The 24706-nt window shown below is 40.7% G+C and overlaps 1 protein-coding gene across 2 annotated transcripts; it reads left to right on the top strand.

Moving 5' to 3' along the window:
* Positions 1-4098: 4098 nt before the first annotated feature.
* Positions 4099-24174, top strand: GTPBP10 (GTP binding protein 10). 2 transcript variants are annotated; one of them, XM_077808136.1, is made up of 10 exons: positions 4099-4215; positions 4978-5171; positions 5270-5361; positions 7939-8083; positions 13597-13670; positions 14398-14450; positions 18452-18559; positions 19027-19104; positions 20948-21071; positions 23670-24174. In XM_077808136.1, the coding sequence occupies exons 1-10, from the start codon at positions 4183-4185 to the stop codon at positions 23870-23872; spliced, it is 1104 nt and encodes a 367-aa protein (XP_077664262.1). In that variant the 5' UTR covers positions 4099-4182; the 3' UTR covers positions 23873-24174. The 2 variants fall into 2 exon arrangements, with proteins under 2 accessions (XP_077664262.1, XP_077664264.1); XM_077808138.1 differs by lacking the exons at positions 4099-4215; positions 4978-5171; positions 5270-5361 and adding an exon at positions 4249-4605.
* The last annotated feature ends 532 nt before the right edge of the window (positions 24175-24706 follow it).

The raw sequence follows: 24706 nt of genomic DNA, 5'->3' as shown, positions 1-24706 counted from the left end.
AATGCTAGGGAGTGGGTTTTTCTTATGTAAGCTAACCCTCCCAAATAGAGAAGCATAGGCCTTTGCTATTTGACTCTGTTTCCCCAATATCCTATCTAATTCCCTTAGGAAATTATTTCTGTAAAAATTCTTTGATAAGAAAATGACCCCCTTCAAAAATATTGTAATTATTTTTTATATTAGAGACTCTTGCACCTTGTGACAGGAGACTACCCAGTCTTTCCTCCACCGTTGGTCAAGTGCCATGTTTCTTGCTCCATTATAGTCCGTTTCCATAACAGCGACATTCTTCTCACTAGTTTTCTTACATGTCATCTGTTGTCCTCCTCTTTTCTGTCTTCCACCAGGTGGTATCTTGTCAAGTGCTTGTCTAGAAATACATAGTGTTGATACCTGTACAAAGTGTTGATACCTGTACAAAAGAATTGAATCAATGGAATTGCAATAAACAGTGCATCACTGATTAGCAGTGTGTGACATCAAGCAAAAAAATGGTGGTGTTCTACAATCAAGCTGGACACTTAGTACGCCCACTGTTTGGCACACCCACTATATAACTCAACACCCAAATCAAATTAAAAGAAGATGACAACACCAGCATCAGTAAGTTGCTGGTGAAATTGGCTGGGTTTTTTAGGGTAATGATATAACAATATATATATATTTTAAAAAGCAATGCAGTTGATAAAGAAACCATCTAAACACCTTAGATGCTTTGAGACGCATACCAGCAATCTTAGCATCTCTTTTATTTTTCTTCTGTATTATAAAGACTTTGGTAATGAAGACCCCTAAACAATGGCTCATTTAAAAGGCAATGGTATAATAAGTAATCTAATTCTTGTTCTTCTTATGAACTTGCTCAGTGCTGGAGCAGAACTAGTGCTAGAACAAATGGTGTTGATTCTAGTGAGTACCATCAACACTCACTGACTTAAGCTGCATTGAAGATTCTCATTTTCCTGTGTTTCCCTTCTTTCACCTTCAGTGATGTTGATGTTATGCAGCTGAATTAATGTAACCATTGGTAATATCTCTGGACAAGGCTGTAGACATATTTATCTTTCTATTGGAAGTCAATGGGAGTTGAGGGTGACCAGCATTTTATGATACAAGGCCTGCTAGTAACCTTAGAGTGAGTGTCTTCAAGAACAAATGTATCTATAGATTATGCCATTGGTATTATCAATTGTCATGCTGACTCAAGACCCTGAAAACCAAGCAGTACTGAACTTGAAAGAAGTAATGAGAATACATATTAGGGCATACTGACGTACAAGTAAAGAACACGGACTATGACACTATATGATTCATAATTGTAGTGGGGCAGCTGCCCCACTCCATGAGGAAAAGGGCTAGAACAAGCCAGAGAGACTGTGCAGACCAGCAGCCAATCAGCAAGAGCCTGTGGAGAGCCAATCGGGACAAAGATAGAGGCAGCCAATCAGGGCCAGGCTGGGCCCTATATAAAGGCTACCTAGCAAAGGGGAGGTAGTCTCTCCCTAACGAGTAAGGGAGGAGGACTAGCTCCTGAGGTAAGGAGGTGGTACCTTGGACAGAGCAGTGTTGGGCAGGCTTGGGGGGAGCAAAGGAGGGCTCTGGCTCCTGCTAAAAAGGGTTGAGAAGGTGCATGGGGCCAAAGGGGAAGTGGCCCAGGGAAGATAGGCAGACAAGAGGAGAGCGAAGGAGGGCAGAGAGAGGCTGCCACCAGAGGGTCCCTGAGTCAGGACCCAGAGTAGTGGGTGGGCCTGGGTCCCCCTCTTACACTGCACCTGGCCACAGAGGAGTGTGGCTGAGACAGACTGCCCTGAGGTGAGGGCTAGACTTTGGGGTTGTGGTTGGCCACTGACGCAGGTGCAAGATGAAGAACTGTTAACTCCCCACTCCCCTGCCCTGAAAGGGGATGAGACTGGAGTAGTGGGCACTGCTGGAGGGCAGTGTCCTGAAGAGGATGCTACCAAGCGGGGAGCAACGCAGGTCCCAAACTAGCAGAGCAGACAACAGGTGAGACATGATGCGCAGAGGGTGCTCCACAGCTGACAAGTGCTAATTCCTGGAGCAACTAGCTGGAGGTGCCAGTGGTGGTGAGTCATAACCCTGTTACAATAATCATTAATGAAGTTACTTCCAATATTGTGTACCTTGCCAATGTGGTCTAGCAATGTTCCCTTGCTGTTGTATTTGCAAAAGAACATTTTCAAGTCCTACAGAAGACTCCATTATAATAAAGTAAAACACATGCAGTATTTGCAGGCATTACAGCTACTATTAGCCAAACCCAGCTGTAAAGTTGATAACAACAAAAAACTGCAGTAAAATTAGCAAATTATCAACATAATCAAATGCTCTTCTCCATATTTTTCCATATATAGGTGAAGACATTGGTCCAGAAAAATGGCTCAATTAACTTTCAAGCCTTTTAAAAATACTATTAAATAAGTACATACTTGGATATGATGCTTAAGTATGAAAAGCACTGTATATTGTGAGTACTATGGACTCTCATTCAGTTAAGGTATTTTTATTTATTCATTCACCATATCCATCAACAGAGAGCAGGGAGAGTCAGTCAAGATTTCTCATGTATCCTCATCAGCACAACAATCCAGCTGCAGAATAATAAACAGCCTAGTTTTATTTATGACTGACAGAGGAAGTATGAGCAGTTCAAAAGCACAGGCCTGGAAGTCTGGATTCTATTCATTCTCCCTTAAAACTTGTTTAAAAAATATATTAAATATAAATTATGGAGAAGGGTAGTTTAGTGAAAACAAGTTATATCACCCTAATTTATCTTAATGTAGAAAATATTTATAATTTTTTACATAAAGATATCATCCTAAATTTTTTCTGCAATGAGGAGAAAAATGAAAATTATAGGGACAACACTGACACAATCAGGAATTAAGTTAAGCATTAACCACTTTGTACACATGGTTCCCAACTCTGAAGAGTCCTATGCCAAGAAAAGAGACAGAAAAACATAATGTTTAAAATGTTGTTAAAACTGTGGGGGGAAGACAGAATGGCCCAAAAATTTATAATGGGCTTCAGTGTCTGTGCTAGACATAAGCAATTGCTTAGGGCCTCCAATAATTCAAGGGGGCCCCTTATAGAATATTAGGGTTGGAAGAGACCTCAGGAGGCCATCTAGTCCAACCCCCTACTCAAAGCAGGACCAACGCCAACTAAATCATCCCAGCCAGGGCTTTGTCAAGCTGGGCCTTAAAAACCACTAAGGATGGAGATTCCACCACCTTCCTAGATAACCCATTCCAGTGCTTCACCACCCTCCTAGTGAAATAGTGTTTCCTAATATCCAACCTAGACCGCCCCCACTGCAACTTGAGACCACTGCTCCTTGTTCTGTCATCTGCCACCACTGAGCTCTGTCCTCTTGGGAACCTCCCTTCAGGTAGTTGAAGGCTGCTATCCAATCCCCCCTCACTTTTCTCTTCTGCAGACTAAACCCCAGTTCCCTCAGCCTCTCCTCATAAGTCATGTGCCCCAGCCCCCCAATCATTCTCATTACCCTCTGCTGGACTCTCTCCAATTTGTCCACATCCCTTCTGTAGTGGAGGGACCAAAACTGGCTGCCATACTCCGGGTGGGGCCTCACCACTGCCGAATTGAGGAAGTATTTATTCCCCTCTATCTACTGGCAATACTCCTACTCATACAGCCCAATATGCCTTGGCCTTCTTGGCAATAAGGGCACATGGCTGACTCACATCCAGCTTCTCGTCCACTGTCATCCCCAAGTCCCTTTCTGGAGCAGCTGGGGCGAACCCACAACATCCAGAGCGCTAAACGCTTACTCCCCTTCTCCCTCACTGTTCCTGCCCCCACAGCTCCCCTCCACCCCATCCCTCCTTGCCCCAATTCAAACCCCCGCACGCCCCCTCACGCTGTCCCTGGCCCTCCTGCGCTTCCCCACCCAACCCGCCCCCATTCTACTCGCCCACCTCCCCGCAATCCGTCCCCCTCCGTAAGACCCTCTCGTCTCGCGGGGTCTGCTCCTCGCGCTACCCCGCCCGCCCCTCCGCACACAACGCCCCGCCCTCTGGGCGGGCTGAGCCGCCGCACGCGCCTCTCTACGGAGGGGAAGCGCCACGACGTCAGCGGCTGCGCTCGCGCGTTGCGTCCCTGCTTCTAGGCCCGAGCTGAGGGGCCCTGGCCAGGATGGTGCGGGGGAGCCGCGCGCTGCTCCGGAAGGTCAGCGCGCCGCGTGCCCTGTGGCGGCCGCGGGGAAGGGACAGTCCGCGGCCGGAGTCTGGGGCGGCAGCTCCGCGTGTGAGCGGGGCTGGGGGTGGCGAAGATGAGCAGCCTCCGGCGTGGGAAAGGGTCTGGCCCGGCGGGCCACGTTGGGACGTCCCACGCTTTGCTCCCCCCCCCGCCCCCAGCAATAGCACGTAGCTGGCTCCCGTCGTCCTGCCCAGTGCCCGGTTTGCTGGGGGGCACCCAGAGTTTGCGGCCGGGCTTGGATGGCCTCAGCGTTGCATTTACAAATCCTCCCGGCGCTAAGGCTAGGAGAGCAGGACTTGCTAGCAGGCCTTGGCAAGCCCCCGCCAGTTTCTTCTCACAACGTGCCCTGGAGCAGGGGAGGTAACTCAAGCATGAGTTTCCTGAAGTATTTTTTCACTAACACTCTGAAGGATAGGTTTCAGAGTAACAGCCGTGTTAGTCTGTATTCGCAAAAAGAAAAGGAGTACTTGTGGCACCTTAGAGACTAACCAATTTATTTGAGCATGAGCTTTCGTGAGCTACAGCTCACTCCGATGAAGTGAGCTGTAGCTCACGAAAGCTCATGCTCAAATAAATTGGTTAGTCTCTAAGGTGCCACAAGTACTCCTTTTCTACTTAGAAGGATAATGCCATCTTGCCGGGGCTGGTGCTTAGGAGCTTACTAACAGTGTATGTGTGAAAGGCCTGTGGGATAAATATGAAACACCAATTTAACACTTCTTATGTTGTTAGTATGGCAACTTTATAGATGATCTAAGAATCTATGTGAAAGGAGGAACTGGTGGAATGGGGCATCCTCGCTTGGGTGGAGAAGGAGGGAGAGGTGGTGATGTCTGGCTTGTAGCCAAAGAAAAAACTACCTTAAAGAGAATTAAAGACAGATTTCCCCAGAAACGCTTTGTAGCTGGAGCAGGAGTCAACAGTAGGTAAGGACATATTGTGACCTGATTTATATTGTTGAACATCTTTAACCTGAGAGAAAAATATCCCTTAAAACCTTTTTTACTGTCTAACTTTTTTATAGTGTCCGTGCACTGAAAGGTGAAAAGGGAACAGATTGTGAAGTTGATGTGCCTTTGGGAATTTCAGTTACTTCCTGTGATGGGAAACAGATTGGTAAAAACCTTTTGCTTTTCCTTTATTTTGAGATAGCAGAAAATAAGGTAGTTTGACACATCGTTTGCTGGGTGTACTCTCTTCACACCAAAGGCTCTTGTGAGATGTTTCATCTTTAAGACAAAATAGAAGGATTTGTTTGAGACAAATGTGGGGAGACAGAATCACATGCAGGAGACTTCTGATGTTAGAGGCTCCTTCCAAAAGCATAATTATAACTAATTTGTATCTCCAGATATAGTACCAGGAACATGTTCCCACAACAAGATTTAAAGGCTGGAAGCCAGGTTGGTTTTAGAGTGAGCTACTGAATTACTCCGTGACCTTGGAAAGGTTACTTGTCCACTTTGTAACTCTCAGTTATTTGAACTATAAAACTGGCCGAGTTTCAGCATCTCAGGAATTACCCATGATGATAATTGTGTTGAAAGTAACTACTGTGTCTAGAACAGTGGAAAGAATTTCAGATTATCTGTGCAAGGCTCCTGAAATGGCCCTTTCTCAAACTATAACCTTGAAGTTGGAGAGTGCTCTCCTTTCTGTAGTTTTCAGAGTTATTTTTTTAGTAATAAAAATGATTTTTATTTATTGGATATTTCCTTTGTTTAAGTGTTAAGCAGGATTAAAGTATGATGTAGGTAAGGTGGTATCTGTAAGTATTTTTGTAAATTATATATATTATGCTAGTGTTTAACTACAATTCTAAAATATGGTAATAATAGGTGGTGACATCACAGCAGGAATCTTAATGGAAGAGCCTGTAATATCTAATGAGTTTGGTGGTTAAAACAGGCTGTGTAATTCTCAAGTTTAAAGTATTTGGTTAACAAGCTATTATAGCCATGGCTAAAAATATCAAAACTACTGATACATGTGGCTTTTCTTGGTTTAACCCACATCCAACTACATGATACAATGTGGTGATGTTGACCACTTAAAACTAATACTTTGGGAGATCTAGTATATTGAGCTTACATGTGATTAGTGTTACTTTTCTTTTTGGAATCACGTGCTTGTTAGTATCAACTACCATTTTGACCATACTGCGTATTCATTTTCAAGGGATAACAACTCCAAAGAGAAACTCTACTTCATGTAGTTATTTGGTATTAGGACTTGAAATGTCTGACTCTTGGCAGAGACCTGCACCAAGCCCAAGGGGTTTATATAGAAACTAGTGGAAAGTCTCTTCTTTCATTGACAGCAGGTCTACCTGGTAATGGAGAATCTTAACTGTTGCACAACAGCTATATTTTCTGACTAGTTTCCGAGTAACAGCTGTGTTAGTCTGTATTCGCAAAAAGAAAAGGAGTACTTGTGGCACCTTAGAGACTAACCAATTTATTTGAGCATAAGCTTTCGTGAGCTACAGCTCACTTCATCGGGTGCATACTGTGGAAAGTTTAGAAGATCTTATTATATATACACACAAAGCATGAAAAAATACCTCCTCCCACCCCACTCTCCTGCTGGTAATAGCTTATCTAAAGTGACCACTCTCCTTACAATGTGTATGATAATCAAGGTGGGCCATTTCCAACACAAATCCAGGTTTTCTCATCCCCCCCCACTCCCCCGCCCAAACAAACTCACTCTCCTGCTGGTAATAGCTTATCCAAAGTGACCACTCTCCTTACATTGTGTATGATAATCAAGGTGGGCCACTTCCAGCACAAATCCAGGGTTTAACAAGAATGTCGGGGGGGGGGGGAGGTAGGAAAAAACAAGGGGAAATAGGCTACCTTGCATAGTGACTAAGCCTCTCCCAGTCTCTATTCAAGGCTAAGTTAATTGTATCCAATTTGCAAATGAATTCCAATTCAGCAGTTTCTCGCTGGAGTCTGTGCCCACATATCTATTCAGGGGACACCATCACAGGGCCTAATAACATCAGCCACACTATCAGAGGCTCGTTCACCTGCACATCCACCAATGTGATATATGCCATCATGTGCCAGCAATGCCCCTCTGCCATGTACATTGGTCAAACTGGACAGTCTCTACGTAAAAGAGTAAATGGACACAAATCAGATGTCAAGAATTATAACATTCATAAACCAGTCGGAGAACACTTCAATCTCTCTGGTCACACGATTACAGACATGAAAGTTGCTATTTTACAACAAAAAAACTTCAAATCCAGACTCCAGCGAGAAACTGCTGAATTGGAATTCATTTGCAAATTGGATACAATTAACTTAGGCTTGAATAGAGACTGGGAGTGGCTTAGTCACTATGCAAGGTAGCCTATTTCCCCTTGTTTTTTCCTACCCCCGCCCCCCCCCCCCCCCCCGACATTCTTGTTAAACCCTGGATTCGTGCTGGAAATGGCCCACCTTGATTATCATACACATTGTAAGGAGAGTGATCACTTTAGATAAGCTATTACCAGCAGGAGAGTGGGGTGGGAGGAGGTATTGTTTCATGCTTTGTGTGTATATAATATCTTCTAAACTTTCCACAGTATGCATCCGATGAAGTGAGCTGTAGCTCTTGAAAGCTTATGCTCAAATAAATTGGTTAGTCTCTAAGGTGCCACAAGTACTCATTTTCTGACTAGTAATTTTTATTTTTCAGGAGAACTTAATAAAGCAGGAGACAGAATACTGGTAGCTCGTGGAGGTATTGGTGGCTGTTTGGTTACAAATTTCTTGCCTTTGAAAGGCCAGATACAAACAATTCATCTTGATTTGAAACTTCTAGCAGATGTTGGCTTAGTTGGGTGAGTATTGGAGTCTGTTATCTGTGAGTTAAACATTTAGGAGTATAATTTAAAGTAAAGCACTTCAAGTGAGGTGGGAAGGGGCATACATGCCTCTTTTTAAAAAAAAAAAAAAAAAAAAAAAAACAACAAAACTCATGACCAAGTCTCAACCTATTACTTCATTTTTGTTGTTACAATGAGTTATCAGAATTGATTACTCATGGTTGGATGAATGCGGGGCCATTGGTCTGAATCCAGGTGAGGTTGATAATGATATCAGATGGCTGTTCAGTAATATATGTGAAATGAATTGGGAATCTCAAGCCAAGGCCTAGTGGACTGGTAGCTGTATTGCAAAAACTGCCATTACCATCCAAGTACTGGCACAAGTGGGTCTCCTTAATATTTATTCTTTGGCATTGCTGTTAAAACTAGATATGGAATCTGCTCTCTCAGGCCTGGTCTACACTGACGGGGGCTGGGGGGGGGGGGATGGAGAATTGATCTAAGATGCGTCGACTTCAGCTACGCTATTCTCGTAGCTGAAGTTGCATATCTTAGATCAACTTAGAATCACTTACTTCGCATCCTCGCAGTGCGGGATCGACAGCCGCCGCTCCCCTGTCGACTCTGCTTCTGCCTCTCACTCTGGTGGAATTCCGGAGTCGATGGCAGAGTGATCAGGGATTGATTTATCGCATCTACACTAGACCCAATAAATCTATCCCCAATAGCTCGATCACTACCCCCCCCAATCCGGTGGGTAGTGTAGATGTGGCCTCAGAAAAGCATCCTGGCATATTTTTAGGGGAGTATGGAAAACCTTGAACTATGGTCCTTCTGTTTCATTTGCATTTAGTCTGCATTTTCACTGCCACCGATAAAAGGAATACAAATTTGAATTGGTTTTTTTTTTTAGGAAATCTGAAGAAAAGCATCTAAGGCACTAAAACCATGCAAACACTGTTTATTAAGAACTCATTAGGTTTTTTTTTCCCTATACCTTATGGACAGTGAGTTACTCTTAAAGTTTTTTATGGATGCATAATGAGCAAAGTACTTGTAAACATATCTGCACATTTCCATCTACATTGGATATTCAACAACTTGAGAATAAGGTTGATATTTTGCTAGCCATCTTCAGGGGTTATGTGATCACTTGGCTCCAGTCCTGCAAACACTATCCATGTGAGTAATTTGCCACAGGCAAGGAGTCATACTGAGCTTCATAAGATTCCTTATATGCATAATTCTTTGCAGAGTTTTATATGTGAAAAATGTAAATATTAGATGGTTTGGGCCACCTCATGAATCTAATACCTGTAGTTACTAATACCACAAACCTTTTAAAATATTCTTCTCATTACTTTTGTGAAGGTATAAGAAGCTGGTCTTTGTTTTAATATGTGGGACATAAAAATTCCCTGACAAATTATGCTTTGTGAATAACAGGAAGAAGAATATACGTTGGGTAGTCTGCATCTGTGCCTCTTAATATTCATAGGCCATGTCTCTCTATACTGCAAAATATCAGGTGGCACAGTAACTTACAAATGTATTTAGGATGTGTGGCATTCAGGCACAAAAACTGAGGGAATGACTCATGGTAGGCTTTTTATTAAGATCTGAAGAGATATCTCACTTTTTTTAATGTGAATTCTATTAAATGGATTTGCGGGGGGGGGGGGTATATATGTATAAAAATGAAAAAAAATTCCTGAACTATTAGACTCATCCTTTATGAGAGTACAACTGAAAGCATTTTTAAAAGCGTTTTTTTTTCTAGTTTGAACAATGAAAATGCACTCGTTAGTTTCACTTTAGTTTCTAATCTAAGGTCAGTTTCAGGCTGTCATGTATTAACACAGTGCTACAGTTTACTGTAGTGCAATACATTTGTTTAAACTGGCATAAGAATTGTAAAAAATAGTCCTAGATCTCTTGGTCTTAGGTCTCAGGTTTTGTAAAGGCTGGTGTGTTTGGGTTTTTTTGTTCTTACAAATCCTAAGTTTTGGCTCATTTGAGCTGACAGGCTTTCATTAAAAGCATAGAATCATGATTGATGAAGATTGTGTCCTAGCCAAAATTGTGAGTCAACATCTGATATCCTGTTAGTGTCTGTACTTTGATCTTTTCTTTGAGTATGTTGCTTTTACTTCAGCATATACACAAGTGCTTTGCTATTAGATCAGATCAAGAAATCTTATGGTCTTGAGAGAGGATCATCCGGTCTGGGTACAGATTGTGAGGTACAAGAGAGGTTGCAATTGAGCTTCAAAGAGAATACGTTGAGCCTTGATGGAAACAAAATACTTCCTTGAAGAAATGGAAGGCGTAACATTCCGAATTGTCTATATGGCTTCTATCATCAGAGAGCATTAAATTCCTCCAATAACTTTCCTATTATAAAAGTCATTTTCTTCCATTATAAGGAATTAAGTCTTTAAAATATCAGTTTTTTAATTAGTTGGTGTCCCTCTTGCTGTTTAACAAAGTTTGATTTTATTAATTTATGGTTAAATTCACAACATGGTGAATTCCTCAACCAATAATGCATTACAGGCAATAAAGGAAAATGCTTCTCTCTCTGGGCTAGCAGACTGCAAGACCATAGTCTCTTATTTTTAATTGCAGATCTATACTACCCCACCATAGATTCCTAACCTTCACACACTTTTGATCAGGTGACTTTTAATATCTATTTAGGAACTTATTTATCCTAGATCTAGTATTGTAGTGAAATATAGTGCCGTGTGATGGTCTGCAAATTTGACTTAAACCAAGGTCCCTTATGAACTCCTCCTTCTGTTGAGTGACTGGGAACTGTGTTCTGTTCCTGTGACCATGCCTGAGGTTGACTTTTTTTTTTTTTTTTTGAGTAAGGCACCTAACTGTGTCTTGTAACTCCATTTAATCATGGGTAAAATGGAACAATAATACTTTTCTGATTAGACACTATACATTCAAAATGGTTATTTTGAAAAGGGTTATTTCTAGCTCTTTAAGTGTGGGTCTGTTCTGTAAAGTATGTAAGTAAAAATGGCACTGCCTGACTCAGAAGACCTGTTTGCTGTGCATGTTCAGTTGTTGCTGCTTTCTTATGTGAAAAAGGTTTGGGGAGCATGGGAGGCATTGCTATAGTCAGCACCCTGCATAATCAGCTCAGATCTTGGAGCATGAGCTAAGTTTGTTTGTTTTTGGGTTTTTTTTGTTGTTTTCTGGTACACTCCTCAATAATACTTATCCCTTATACAGCGCCTTTCATCAGTAGATCTCAAAACATTTCACAGTCTTTAACGGATGTATCCTCACAACACCCCTGGGACGTAGGAAAGTATTATTACCTGCCTTTGGGGGGGCGGGGGTAAGGTGCGCAGAAACTGTGACTTGCCCAAGATCACACTGGAAGTGTATAAAATTAACAGAATTGTTAATTTAGTTCCAATTTCATGACCACCTGTAGAACTGTTTTATCTTCAGATTGTGTACTTGGGTATATCTGTGCAACCCTGCAAAAGGCAGTAGTAGCAGAAGTGCAAATGAAGGTGGCATTTGGCTTGTAGAATCTTCTGTTTATTGGAATGATACATGTACCAGAAACCAGGCTGAGTTTGCAAGGCTATCAGTTAGAAAAAATATCTTTTTTACTTTTCAAATCAGCAGTCCGGTATAAAAATCAGACACAGTAAACCTGGAACCTCATAATGCCTTTTTAACGAAGCCCCTTTGGAGAGTAGAATGTCACTTAAAGCTGTTACACATGAAGGTTCATCGCACTTTCAAATATTTTATGCTCAGACCTCAGGAGCACTGTTGAGTTTACAGGAAAGATAAGTTTGGTTAAAAGAATATTATGACACTGTCCAGTAAACTAAGTTTCACTGTAAATGAGTTCATCCCTGAAACCTTCAGAAAGTCTTTTAGTTTGTCTGCATTCTTATAAACAGTTGTAACGGTTTTCAAAATTGTGGGAAAAAAGCAAGTTGTATAAAACATTTTATTGTCTGTGTTACAGAAACCTAGAGATCCCAGCCAAGACTACAGTTACAAAATTTGTAGATGACAGTGCTGGGGGGGTGGGTTGCAAGCACTTTAGAAAACCCGATTTAGAATTCAAAATGACCTTGATACACTGGAGAACTGGTCTGAAATCAACAAGATGAAACAACTTGAAAGAGACAAGATCAAAGTATTATCCTTAGGAAGGAGAAAAACTAAATGTGCAGATTCAAAACTGAGAATAACTGGCTAGCCAATGAATCTCAAAGTGAATGAGTCAACAATGATGCTGTTGCAAAAAAAGGCAATGGGATATATTAGCAGGAGTGTTCTACATAAAACATGGAAGTACTGGAACAGGTTGCTTAGGGAATCCCCATAGAATATCAGGGTTGGAAGGGACCTCAGGAGGTCATCTGGTCCAACCCCCTGGTCAAAGCAGGACCGATCCCCAATTAAATCATCCCAGCAAGGGCCCTGTCAAGCCTGACCTTAAAAACTTCTAAGGAAGGAGATTCCACCACCTCCCTAGGCAACGCATTCCAGTGTTTCACCAACCTCCTAGTGAAAAAGGTTTTCCTAACATCCAACCTAAATCTCCTCCCATCACTGGAGGGTTTTTAAGAACAGGTTAGACCAGGTGTGAGCAAACTTTTTGGCCACATCAGGGTTCCAAAACTGTGTATGGAGGGCCAGGTAAGGAAGGCTGTGCCTCCCGAAACAGCCTGGCCTCAGCCCCCTCCCCCTTCCCAACCCCCCTGCTCCTTGTCCCCTGACCGCCTCTCGGACCCCACCCCCTATCCAACCCCTCCAGCCCCATTACCATGCTGCTCAGAGCACCAGGACTGGCAGCCACGCTGCCATGCAGTCTAGAGCACCGGGGCGGGGCAGGCCGGCGGCTCTCACAGCTGCCCTGCCCGGCAGGAGCTCACAGCCCCACTACCCAGAGTGCTGGCGGCACAGCAAGCTGAGGCTGTGGGGGAGAGGGAGACAGCAGGGGAGGGGCCAGAGGCTAGCCTCCCTGGCCGGGTGCTCAAGGACCAGGCAGGATGGTCCCGCAGGCCATAGTTTGCCCACCTCTGGGTTAGACGATCACCCATCAGGGATGGTCTAGGAATACTTAATGCTGCCTCAGCGAAGAGGAATAGACTGGATCACATCTAGAGGCCACTTGCAGCACTACATTTCTATGATTTCTAAGATCAGGGCCCCAGTACACTAGGTGCTGTGCAAGTACATACTGACAGACAGTTCCTGCCCCCAAAGGGTTTAACAGCCTAAATAGTAAAGGAGTACTTGTGGCACCTTAGGGACTAACCAATTTATTTGAGCATAAGCTTTCGTGAGCTGCAGCTCACTTCATAAATAGTATTGATTCTGGCGGGGGAGGGGTGGTAGATTGTCAGAAATGCAAAAAAAAAATAATAGAATTATATGTTTGCCAGTATTTTGTTCATTTAACTCAATAGTAACACATATGCAAGTGTGACATAAATAGTTATTCATTGTGTAAATCCCAACTTTCCTTCTAGATTTCCAAATGCAGGAAAATCCTCGTTGCTAAGCAAAATTTCTCATGCCAAACCTCAGATTGCAGATTATCCTTGTAAGTACAAACTGCATTATTTTTCATTGCTGTAACATTACTTGAGAACATAGGCCTTTCCTATGGCTTGGCTGAACAACTTTTAGAAAAGAACTGGAGAGTAGGAGCTGCCTACAGTTGCTACAGATGTTATTACCTACTAAATATTACTCTCTTCGCCTTTATTTCAGTTCTTCCACAACTCATAAGACAGCAAGAAAGAGAGGTAGCTTCCTTTGAGCACCATTACTGGGGCTCTCTGTTCCTGTTACTTCTGTTTTCACATGTATCTTTTAAGTTCTGTGGCACAAAGTCTGAAGCATGATAGAAGCACTGAAGAGGCCACAACTACAGAGATTTGTTTTTAGTTGTTAGTTTTGTGAGCTCAGTGTCCTGCGGGAGACGAAAAGCAAAAATGGAAGCAGTAGCTGCTGTATGATCAACATGATTAGAGGAGATAAAAGCAATGAGGGAAAAGTTAGTGGTGGTGGCAAATTTTCAGTGTGGCCTTAATTTTCAAAAGGGGTTTGGTTGATATTTACTAGGATTCATATCTGTTACATTATATCGTAGTACTTTCTGATGTAACTCCATAATGTCATTCATATAAATATATTATAATGGAAGTGTTCCAAACGAAGGCATGAGTAATTAGATCCAATACATAAGGAGAGGCATGAAGGTTTTATAATGTTAGTCACTTTTAATATACAGTGCTTTTTTTTTCTTTCTTATCCTGCCCATCCAGTCACAACAGTAAAACCTGAACTGGGAAAGATCATGTATCCAGATTACAAGCAGGTTGGTATTGAAAAGCAATTAAATGTGTTATACATTTGGGTATAATGGCTAGTTAGATTAATGTCATTACAGCCTTTCATCTTCTGCAATGGAGCTTAATCCCAAATCATACTTTCAAATATATATTTTCTTTGCTTAAGGATGTTACTGCATTATTTTCTACGCCAATAGTTAATGGTGCAAAAATGGTGAAAGTAAAAGTGGTTCCCACTTCTGTTTCCCTTAACAGAAGGAACTAGGTTTCTGTAGTAACAGACTAATAGTTCTTCACCTAAATGTTGTTAGCTTTCTTCTCCACCTTTTTTGTTACTCATCTAACAAATGAGTTTCCCTAAGTTATTGAATATGGTGGTAATAAAAAATACAGAAGTAACCAGAATTTTGCATTTTACTGCCATGAAATGACTGAGAATTTAAATATTGCACTTCCTGTATCAACTGTTTCCCTGGCAGCTGATATTAATAGGTCACTGTTAAAGGATTGGAAAAACTAAAATACATATTTTAGTAATTGATCACTTTGTGCCTGCTCAAAAAATTATCTTGATTAATTTAATATGAGCAAATATCTACTGTGTCTATTTTCTTGTTGCCTACTTTCAACGTAGCTTATATACAAATATAGTATGTTGGTGCTTTGAGGTTCACGAGTACTGTATCCTGCAAGGAGCTAAGAATTCCTGTGCACCCCCCAACTCCCACTGACTTCACAAGGGGGATGAGCACCTTGCAGGATCAAGCCCAAAATGCTACCCCAGGGGTATAAATAAATTTCTTGATTTTTTTTTTAATAGTAGAGTAAGTACCCAAGCATTATCTATAAAAACATGTTTTATATAAACTGTCCCTTTCATCTCCTGCATATTTTGTTTTGTTTTTTTTTTTTGTTAGAGAAATACAGGGAAAGCAGAGAATTTTGATTTTTCAGATCAAACTATTGGGTTACAGGAAACACAAAACTGAAACAACCATGGAGCAAAAATTAAACAAAGTTTGTCTGGCTATATTCTTTGTTTTATTCGCTATTTGTTTTTAAAGGATAATCTTATTTCTAATTAGTCCTAATACTTCATGTTTGTTCATGGAAATTGTTAGTTTTAAACAGGAAATTAACTACAGTTGATTTTTAGTCCTTAGCATATTGGTTAAAATTGTTTATAAAATGGGCGTGATCAGGTAAATAAATCTGTCAGGCCCAGATTCTCAGGGTGTACAGACATGCATTTTACCTGCACAAATTTGGACTAACCTACCCGAACTGAAAATTCCATAAAATATCTGTACATCCCTGTAACTCTCCCAGTATTATGAATAGATAAGAACAAAAGTCTACCCTTTCATGGACGCACACAAGCCTCCATAGGAATTGTGCACACATCTAAAGGCAAAATGTGTCCCTGAATTGGGAGATTAAATTGGCAACTTTAATAATTTCGAGAAGAAATCAAAACAAGATAGCCCTTTGCTGCAGATAACAGGGTAAGTTTTTTTTTTTTAATCCTGAAAAGGAACTGATCTGCCAGGAATCAGTGGCACGTCCTCTACCAAGTGGATAATTACACATCCCTAGGGATGACCTTTTTTTTCTACAGTCTGTCAATTATCAGATACCAGCAAGAGTTTCTCATTTGCTTGTACAAGCAATTTGTTTTATTTGATAAGGAGGAAATATAAAAGTGTCGTAGTGATATGCCAGCTCCAGCAAACTCCATCATACTAGAAAATAGATTTTCCCTGTACATTCAACTTCCATGGATTGTTTAGTAAATGTAGTTGAAACTGTATAGCCTTTTAATGTATTTCCATGTCTTTTTAGATGGAGAATCCTGAAGCAGGGTTTGACATATTTAGCAAACACCTACTAGCCAGAGGCCAGTATAAAGGTGAGTGGGGGTGGCGTTCACCAGCAAGATATTGAAGCAACATCTTGATAGAAAACTGAGTCATCAGTTGCTGGGAAAAGGCAAGGGTGCAGGGATTCCTACCAAGTACTGGCCCTGGGCTCTTGTCAGGTTTTCGTCCTTTTATAACAGCCTCTGGTTTGTAGGTGTTGGATAGACTTGAAGCCCTTAGCGCTTCTATTTTTCTAGATTTCTGAGAACTAGTAAATATATACAGCAGAACTCCATTTATCTGAACTAATTGGGACTGGGCCAAATCTGATAATCAAAAAGCAGAGAAAACTGGAGAATGGGAAAGTGCAGTGCTGCAGCACCATCTAGTGGCCAAAGGAGATCACTCCTTTTTATACCTGTGTATGCTGGTTGTCCAGCTAACATGGACAGCTGGATAATGGAGGGTCAGATAAACAGTGTTCTACTGTAGGTAGATAAGCACTAGGATGACCAGATGTCCCGATTTTATAGGGACAGTCCCGATTTTGGGGTCTTTTTCTTATATAGCCTCCTATTTTACACACACACACTCCCAATCCCTTGTCCCGATTTTTCACATTTGCTGTCTCGTCACCCTACTGAGCACCAGAAATGCTGCTTGAGGAGAACAGCAGAAACTTATAGCCCCTTATTTGTCTGCTAAAGCAGACTTCTGATGACAGGCTTTAAATGTTTTGCAGTTGCTTGTAAATATTGCCACTGAGATACTAAGGTCAGAAGGGACCATTATGATCATCTAGTCTGACCTCCTGCACAACGCAGGCCACAGAATCTCACCCACCCACTCCTGCGGAAAAACCTCTCACCTATGTCTTAGTTATTGAAGTCCTCAAATGGCAGTTTAAAGACTTCAAGGAGCAGAGAATCCTCCAGCAAGTGACTCATGCTACAGAGGAAGGCAAAAAACCTCTAGGGCCTCTTCCAATCTACCTTGGAGGAAAATTCCTTCCCGACCCCAAATATGGCGATCACCTAACCCTGAGCATGTGGGCAAGATTCACCAGCCAGATACCCAGGAAAGAATTTTCTGTAGTAACTCAGATCCCACCCCATCACAGGCTATTGGGCCTATTTACCATGAATATTTAAAGATCAATTAATAACCAAAATCCTGTTATCCCATCATACCATCTCCTCCATACTCTTATAGAGTTTAATCTTCAAGCCAGATAGGTCTTTTGCCCCACTGCTTCCCTTGGAAGGCTATTCCAAAATTTCACTCCTCTGATGGTTAGACAGTCTAATTTCAAGTCTGAACTTCCCAATGACCAGTTTATATCCATTTGCTCTTGTGTCCACATTGGTACTGAGTTTAAATAATTCCTCTCCCTCTCCGGTATTTATCCCTCTGATATATTTATAGAGAGCAATCATATCTCCCCTCAACCTTCTTTTAGTTAGGCTAAACAAGCCAAGCTCCTTGAGTCTCCTTTCATAAGACAGGTTTTCCATTCCTCGGATCATCTTAGTAGCCCTTCTCTGTACCAGTTCCAGTTTGAATTCATCCTTCTTAAACATGGGAAACCAGAACTGCACACAGTATTCCAGATGAGGTCTCACGAGTGCCTTGTATAATGGTACTAACACCTCCTTATCTCTACTGGAAATACCTCACCTGATGCATCCCAAGACTGCATTCGCTTTTTTCATGGCCATATCACATTGGCGGCTCATAATCATCCAATGATCAACCAATACTCCAAGGTCCTTCTCCTCCTCCGTTACTTCTAATTGATACGTCCCCAGTTTGTAACTAAAATTCTTGTTGTTAATCCCTAAATGCATGACCTTACACTTCTCACTATTAAATTTCATCCTATTACTATTACTCCAATTTACAAGGTCATCCAAATCTTTCTGTATGATTTCACTTTCCTTCTCTACATTGGAAATACGTCCCAGCTTTGTATCATCTGCAAACTTTATTAGCACACTCCCACTTTTTGTGCCGATAACAATTCTCAGAAATAAGTAGCTACGAAATAAGATCCTCATAAAATAAGCATCCCCAGAATACTTTTCTGTTCTTGTTTGTAGTCATTTGAGGTGTTGATGTTATAATTACTTTACCATTTTTTTCTGACAAATTTTCATTTATCTTCCTAGGTCTCAGTAGCAGATCTTCCAGGATTGATTGAAGGTGCACATGCAAACAAAGGAATGGGCCACAAATTCCTCAAGCATGTAGAAAGAACCAAACAGCTTCTCTTTGTAGTAAGTAAATATTATAATTTAAATAACCTGGTAACTTTAGTTTTTTATTCTGTTTAGCTTAGAATTTACTATCCTGTAAACCTAAATTCCTGAGATTTTATTGCCGCTGGCTTTGAGAAAACATTTCCTTCATAATTGTCATGTATTATTTTACTCTAGCCGTGGTTATAAACAAATATAATATAGTATCTAAACTAGAAATCTAATCATATCCATTTTATGTTGATGAAGGCCATAGAGATACCTAAATAATCAGAGGGTTTTATAAAGATTGCCTGTTGCTCAACAGCATGAAAAGGTTCCTAGCACAGCTCAGACATTAGGTAGCCATTGTGCAACAAGAGCCTCTTAAAACAGACCAAAAAGCCATTCTTGGGCCTGGATATCTTGAAAAATGGTAGTATTTGGGGGGTGGTCGTGTGTGTGTGTGTGTGTGTGTGTGTATTTAACTTTATAATTCATTCTAGGTTGATATTTCTGGGTTTCGGCTATCTTCAAAAACTCGATTCAGAACAGCTTTTGAAACTATACTGCTTCTAATACAGGTAACTTCGCATCGCTTTAAATGTTGACTCTAATACTGTGTAGATGTGAAGAAACAATAGCTAAAAGTGCGTGTAAGCTGACTGCTAGATTAGTAGACGGAGCTGCTGAGGATCCAGTGTGGTTAATCATTTTTACTAGCAATCTTAAAAGGCTGGGAACTTTCTAGATGTACTTAAGGCAGATGACAAAACTTTAGACATAATGAGGACACAGCTAACTTCTGCTGCATCTGTAAGGAGATGTGCCTGAAGGCCAAGCTGAGTGAAGAACCAGAGCTCTTCAGTCCCCAGATTTGGCTGCCTTTTAGGAAATGGAAAACAGGTCATCTGCTAACTCCCTGGCTTGAGCTCTGTCCAAACCATGAGGTAACTGAGGTTATGTGTATGCAACAGCAGCACAGCTATGGCATTAAAGCTCTGTGGATGTAGTGCCATAGCGTAGATGCTTCCTACATCAACAGGAAGGGGTTTTTCCATTGATGTAGTTAGTCCACCTTTTGTAAGAGGTGGTAGCTAGGTCAACCGAAGAATTCTTCTGTTGACCAAGCTGCATCTACAGCAGGGCTAGATCTACCTAACTGTGGTGCTCTGGGTGTGAAACTTATTTCACAGCCTTGAACACGTAAAGCTAGGTCAGTCTAATTTTTAAGAGTAGACTAGGCCTGAGTCTTAGGAGCTTGATGAGATATCAGTCTTCAACTTTGCAAAACCCCATCGCCTTTTAGGGGCCATGTGCAGAGTCTCATGGCCTATCCTGCATTCTTCAGTTATCCCCATTGACTAAACTTAACTCCATCTTTAAAAATCTATTTTTCAATCGCTTCCCCCTCCCCTGTTCTGTGACTTCCAATATATTTTTTTCCTGTTTCAGCTTATGCCAATGTACATTCCTGTGCTGTGTGATTCACAGTTAGGGATGATACCTTTTGATATATGCCATAGGAGAGATCTTGTCATTATAAAACTTAAGAATAAATTATGCAATTCCAAACCCTAAAAATGTGGTTGCCCTAAGCTTTGTCTCAGAGATTGTCTTCATAGCACAGTTAGCTTGACTTATAACTCAAGTGTTACCCCTAATTCCACTCCTTTTCTGTCACACAAATCTAGCTCAAGTTAAGTGGTGCTTTAAGCTCAAGCTAGCTGGTTTATCGCGGGGGTAGGTTGAAGTTTGAGTGATGCTCAGGCTAATAATGCAGTGGGAATGCAACAGCTCAATGACAGCAACTCATCCTATCACTCTGTAACTCCAGTGGGCTTGTCTACATGGTGCAGTAGTGTACACTAGAAGGGTGTGAATTCTAATACGCACCAACATGTTGCACACTTACTGGCCTTTGTAGACCCTGCTTGTCCGCACAAGCAGGGTTTACATGGGTCAGTAAGCATGCAAAAAATTGGTGTGCTTAGAATTCACACTGTTCTAGTGTGCACTGCTGTACCATGTAGACAAGCCCATGAGTGCAGTAACTCAAGTGTATCAAATCAAGCTGTGAAGGTAAGCCCTGAGAGATTTCTGACCAGTTACGTCAAGAAATTAGTAGATGCTTGTGTATGTCAATACAGATGTGACTAACAAGAACCAATCTGTCATTACACCTTACAAGAGATTGAATCACAAGGGTGCAGGCTGTGTACCAACAGTAAATGCATTTAAATGAGTTGACATTCTCAAACTGTGTGTGAATATATCAACATTGAGCACATCAGTAGATTTCAGTGCTGTAGGGAAAACTGATTCTTCAGACAGTTAAACAAATGAAAGAGGAAAACATAATTCAAAACATTTTTTTCTACTTTTTAAAAATAAAATTTTACAAAGGCAAATTAACTTTGTTTTTAGGAAATAGAATTATACAAAGAGCAGCTTCGGAGAAAGCCTGCACTTCTTGCCATTAATAAAATGGATTTGCCTAATGCACAAGATAGCTTGAAAGAACTTATGAAACAACTACAGAATCCTCAAGGTAAACTAACCTAATGCACAGTAGCTTCTTATTTATAATAAATAGATTGTAATTTACCTTTGTAAATATTTGTGGAAGTATCTGTTAGCTGATGATAAATATGTTAAACAATAGAATAAGCAGAGAGAGTCTTCATTTTTACCTAAAATTTATTTGGAAAGTTTTTGAGGCCCTCCCCTGTGTCCCTCTTTTTGGCTGCTTGCTCTGTATATTTTTAAACTCTAGGTTCCTGACTGACTTTAGCCAGGAGATCTGAACTATTACAAAAAGATGGGTATTCACTAAACATTCTGTATGAAAACTTCATTTATAAAAGGGTCAGCAGTTGTGGTTGCTAGAGGAGCCACACTGAGATTGTTCAATCAGGGCAAACTGCAAAGAATGGGGCAGACAAGCCTCAAAACTAGTGGTGGTTCTAATAATTAGATTCACAAAGCCAACAACAAAACAACTTTTACAATACCTTATTGGCTTCGTAAAAGCCCAAAACAAAGCTCCCTTAAAGCAGTCTAGCCCTGGGCTCCCACCCAAACAATCTAATCAAATATGGTAAGGATTACTTAAAATCTTTTTCACCATATCTAAAGTTCTACCAATCCCAAGAGATCAGACACATTACCCACAAGGTCAATGAATATTTCAGATCTTACCCAAATACATGCTTACAGCCAGTTCTTATTAACAAAACTAAGATTCTTTTTTTTAAAAAAAAAAGAGTGATATTATGGTTAAAAGACTTTACAGATATGAGTAAAGGTCTTAGGTCAGTTTCATAGTAGAGAGGGTGAGCTGCAGAAAGTTCTTTCATAATCCATTCCCTGGATTTATAATCCAATAGATAGTCCATGTACAGAGACTATAAATTCTTCCATGAGAAATAGCAGGGTAATCCAGACTGGCACAGGAGATCTCAGTCTTGCAACTCAAGCTTCCCTGATCAAGCTTAAGCAGAAATGAGATGACTGGATCAGGCCCTAGAGTTCTTTTATAAATCTCTGGCAGGCTACTCTAGCCTCTTGACACAGATAACACAGTGGGCATTCCTTGGGTGAAGAATAGGTAATATACATGGTTGCTTTGAAGTCAATTCCTATTTCCTATGTATACACAGGTAATTTGGTTAGTTAATGGCCTTATGCTAATCAATGCAACTAAAGGTTCATTAGTAGTTTACTACAAACTTCAAAGAGAAATATAGACAATGATATTATTTACACCCAAGTTTCATCTACATGTTAATATTCCATTTTGATCTCTGAATCAGTGGAACGTAGTAATAGACAGGAAGAGAAATTTAGCATCTGCAAGCTAATCTGGTAAGATATAGGTAAACACAGACACAATCAGTATCTTCTCATTCTCTAACCATATAAGTTTACATTTCAAAGCTCTAGTGTATATATATAACTTGGCTTTGTTAGCTGTTTATAAGGAATGGCCCTAATTAGTGTGTGTATATATATAATTTTCTAAAATGCCTTTAAAGGTGGAATTTGGGTCATTTAGCCTGCTGGTTGCTTAACCCCTTCTGGCTCAGTATCACACGAGGAAAGAAACATGTTCTTCTAAATCTCTTCAGGGTAACATCCTGGGTCCACTGATGTCAATGGCAAAACTCCCATTGACTTCATTGAAGTCAGGATTTCATCCTAAATCTGTTCAGGATGCAGTCATAACTTTGGCCAGTCAGCTGCTCTCTCAGTACTATAAACCCTACTATAAGAGTTTTAGCCCTGTTAGTTGGGACATACGTAGAATTGGGCAAAAGTACTAGTAAATACACAATTGTGATAATTCTGGGTTGGCAAGGAGATGTTGGAAATTGAATGAAGCTTATTAGATCATCTAGTTAATCAATTATTTATTTAAAAGTGAAACTTAAAACTAGTCTGTTCCTATATTTAGGAGCCATATCCTGGTAGTGAATAATAGTGTCTGCTGGCTTTGCTCTTAGAGTAGACAAAAATCCCAGGACAGCAAGCCTGAAGCTGAGATCCTCCTCTGTGCCTAGTCCCTTTAGTCAGGGTATAAGGCTGGAGGAACAGCCTGGAAAATGCTTTAAAGTCTGCTTCCAGGTAGGGGAGAATTCCTCCAGCACAGGCACAGCAGAAGACAATAAGGTTGTCTTCTGAGGACCTCTTTCCAAGCCCCGTGGCACGGGGGTCATTGTCAGGAGCAGAGCCACAGTGCTGCAGAGATTCTGGGAAATCTTAGGGAGGCTGCTCTATCTTAGTTAGACCCCCCATGGCTGTCTGAGTTACAGAGGGGTTGCTCTAGCATCCTGGAGCAGATCAGAATTCAAGAAGGTTCACACACCTACCACCTCTGGGCTGAGAGTTCTGTGGTTGCCTCTGAGGGCTGCAGGCCATAATCTCAACCTAGGAGTGCAAGTGCACTAGAATGCAAAAATCAAACGGCTATTGCTAGTATTCCTGTTCTGAAACTCTTTAAATTTGGAATCTTTCAAAATTTGTTTTTAATTATTCCAGTCATTCATCTATCTTCTAAAGTTCAGCTAAAGTCCCAATTTGGTAAAGTTCTATGGATTTATGGTATAAAGAAATACTGTGTAATAAGTATAAATATGCTCTGTTTCAGACTCTTTATGTTTAGTGGAGAAAGAGCTGATTCCAACTTGCACCATAGACTTCAAAGATATTATCCCTGTATCTGCACATACTGGAGAAGGAATAGAGGAACTAAAAACCTGTATACGGAAATCACTAGATGAAGAAGCAGAGAAGGAGAATGAAGAATATCAGAAAGAGAAACTTCGTATCTTACAGACTTCAGAAGTATAACATAATTAAAGGAGGAAATCAGTTCTTGGATATTGGATCAATCTTTATGAACATCTCAGTGGATGCTAAATTTGTGTTTGTCAAGAATACAGTCCTCGTGATATTGAACTCGACTTCATAGTTCTGACTCTATGCCACTATCAATTCAACCTTCTTGTTTTGAAAGCAAATCTGGAATCTTATCTGACACACATTGTAAGAACAGGGCAATTTAAGAAAACTGTCTAAGAATGTAAAATGAATAATATCATGCAGATGTACAGTGAATTTTCTAAGAAACAAATACATAGTCTTCTATACGAGTGGAATTTGTTTTTTGTTCTTAATCTTATAGGTGGTATTTATTACTTACCTACACACACACCAAAGCCTTAAAGGAGAGTGGTTGAAATTGGGATTTTGCTTGATAATAGACTGAGCATGTAAAATAGTGTATTGTCGTGAAGAACATGGTACATTGTAGAAGAGATTTTGATTTTTTTTCCTAAACTCTTTTAGCTTTTAAAAGACAAGTGTTAATATAATGAGTACACGTATGTGGCCATCAACAAATTGCCCAAATAGTTTCCTGTTTTTAGTCACTTTGACCATCTGTTTTGGAAGTAGAGATTGGCCAAACAAAAGTACTCGCAGAACATCAAGTGCTAAATGGCTCTAATATCTTTCCTATAACTACAAGCATGTGGATCTTGTGTGTGTGTGTGTGTGTGCTCTAGGCTTCCATTTCTCCCCCACTGCATAAATTCTCTCTGATCCCTTCATGTAGGAGAGATAGGGAGCTTGTTATGCTTTGGTTCTATACTGGCTACAGCCCTACTAGAGTGAAGAGCAACC

Source organism: Eretmochelys imbricata, chromosome 2 (assembly GCF_965152235.1).
Source record: "Eretmochelys imbricata isolate rEreImb1 chromosome 2, rEreImb1.hap1, whole genome shotgun sequence".
In the NCBI taxonomy this organism is placed as follows: domain Eukaryota; kingdom Metazoa; phylum Chordata; order Testudines; family Cheloniidae; genus Eretmochelys; species Eretmochelys imbricata.
The sequence above is the reverse complement of the archived record's forward strand: the minus strand, read 5'-3'. Positions and strand labels throughout refer to the sequence as shown.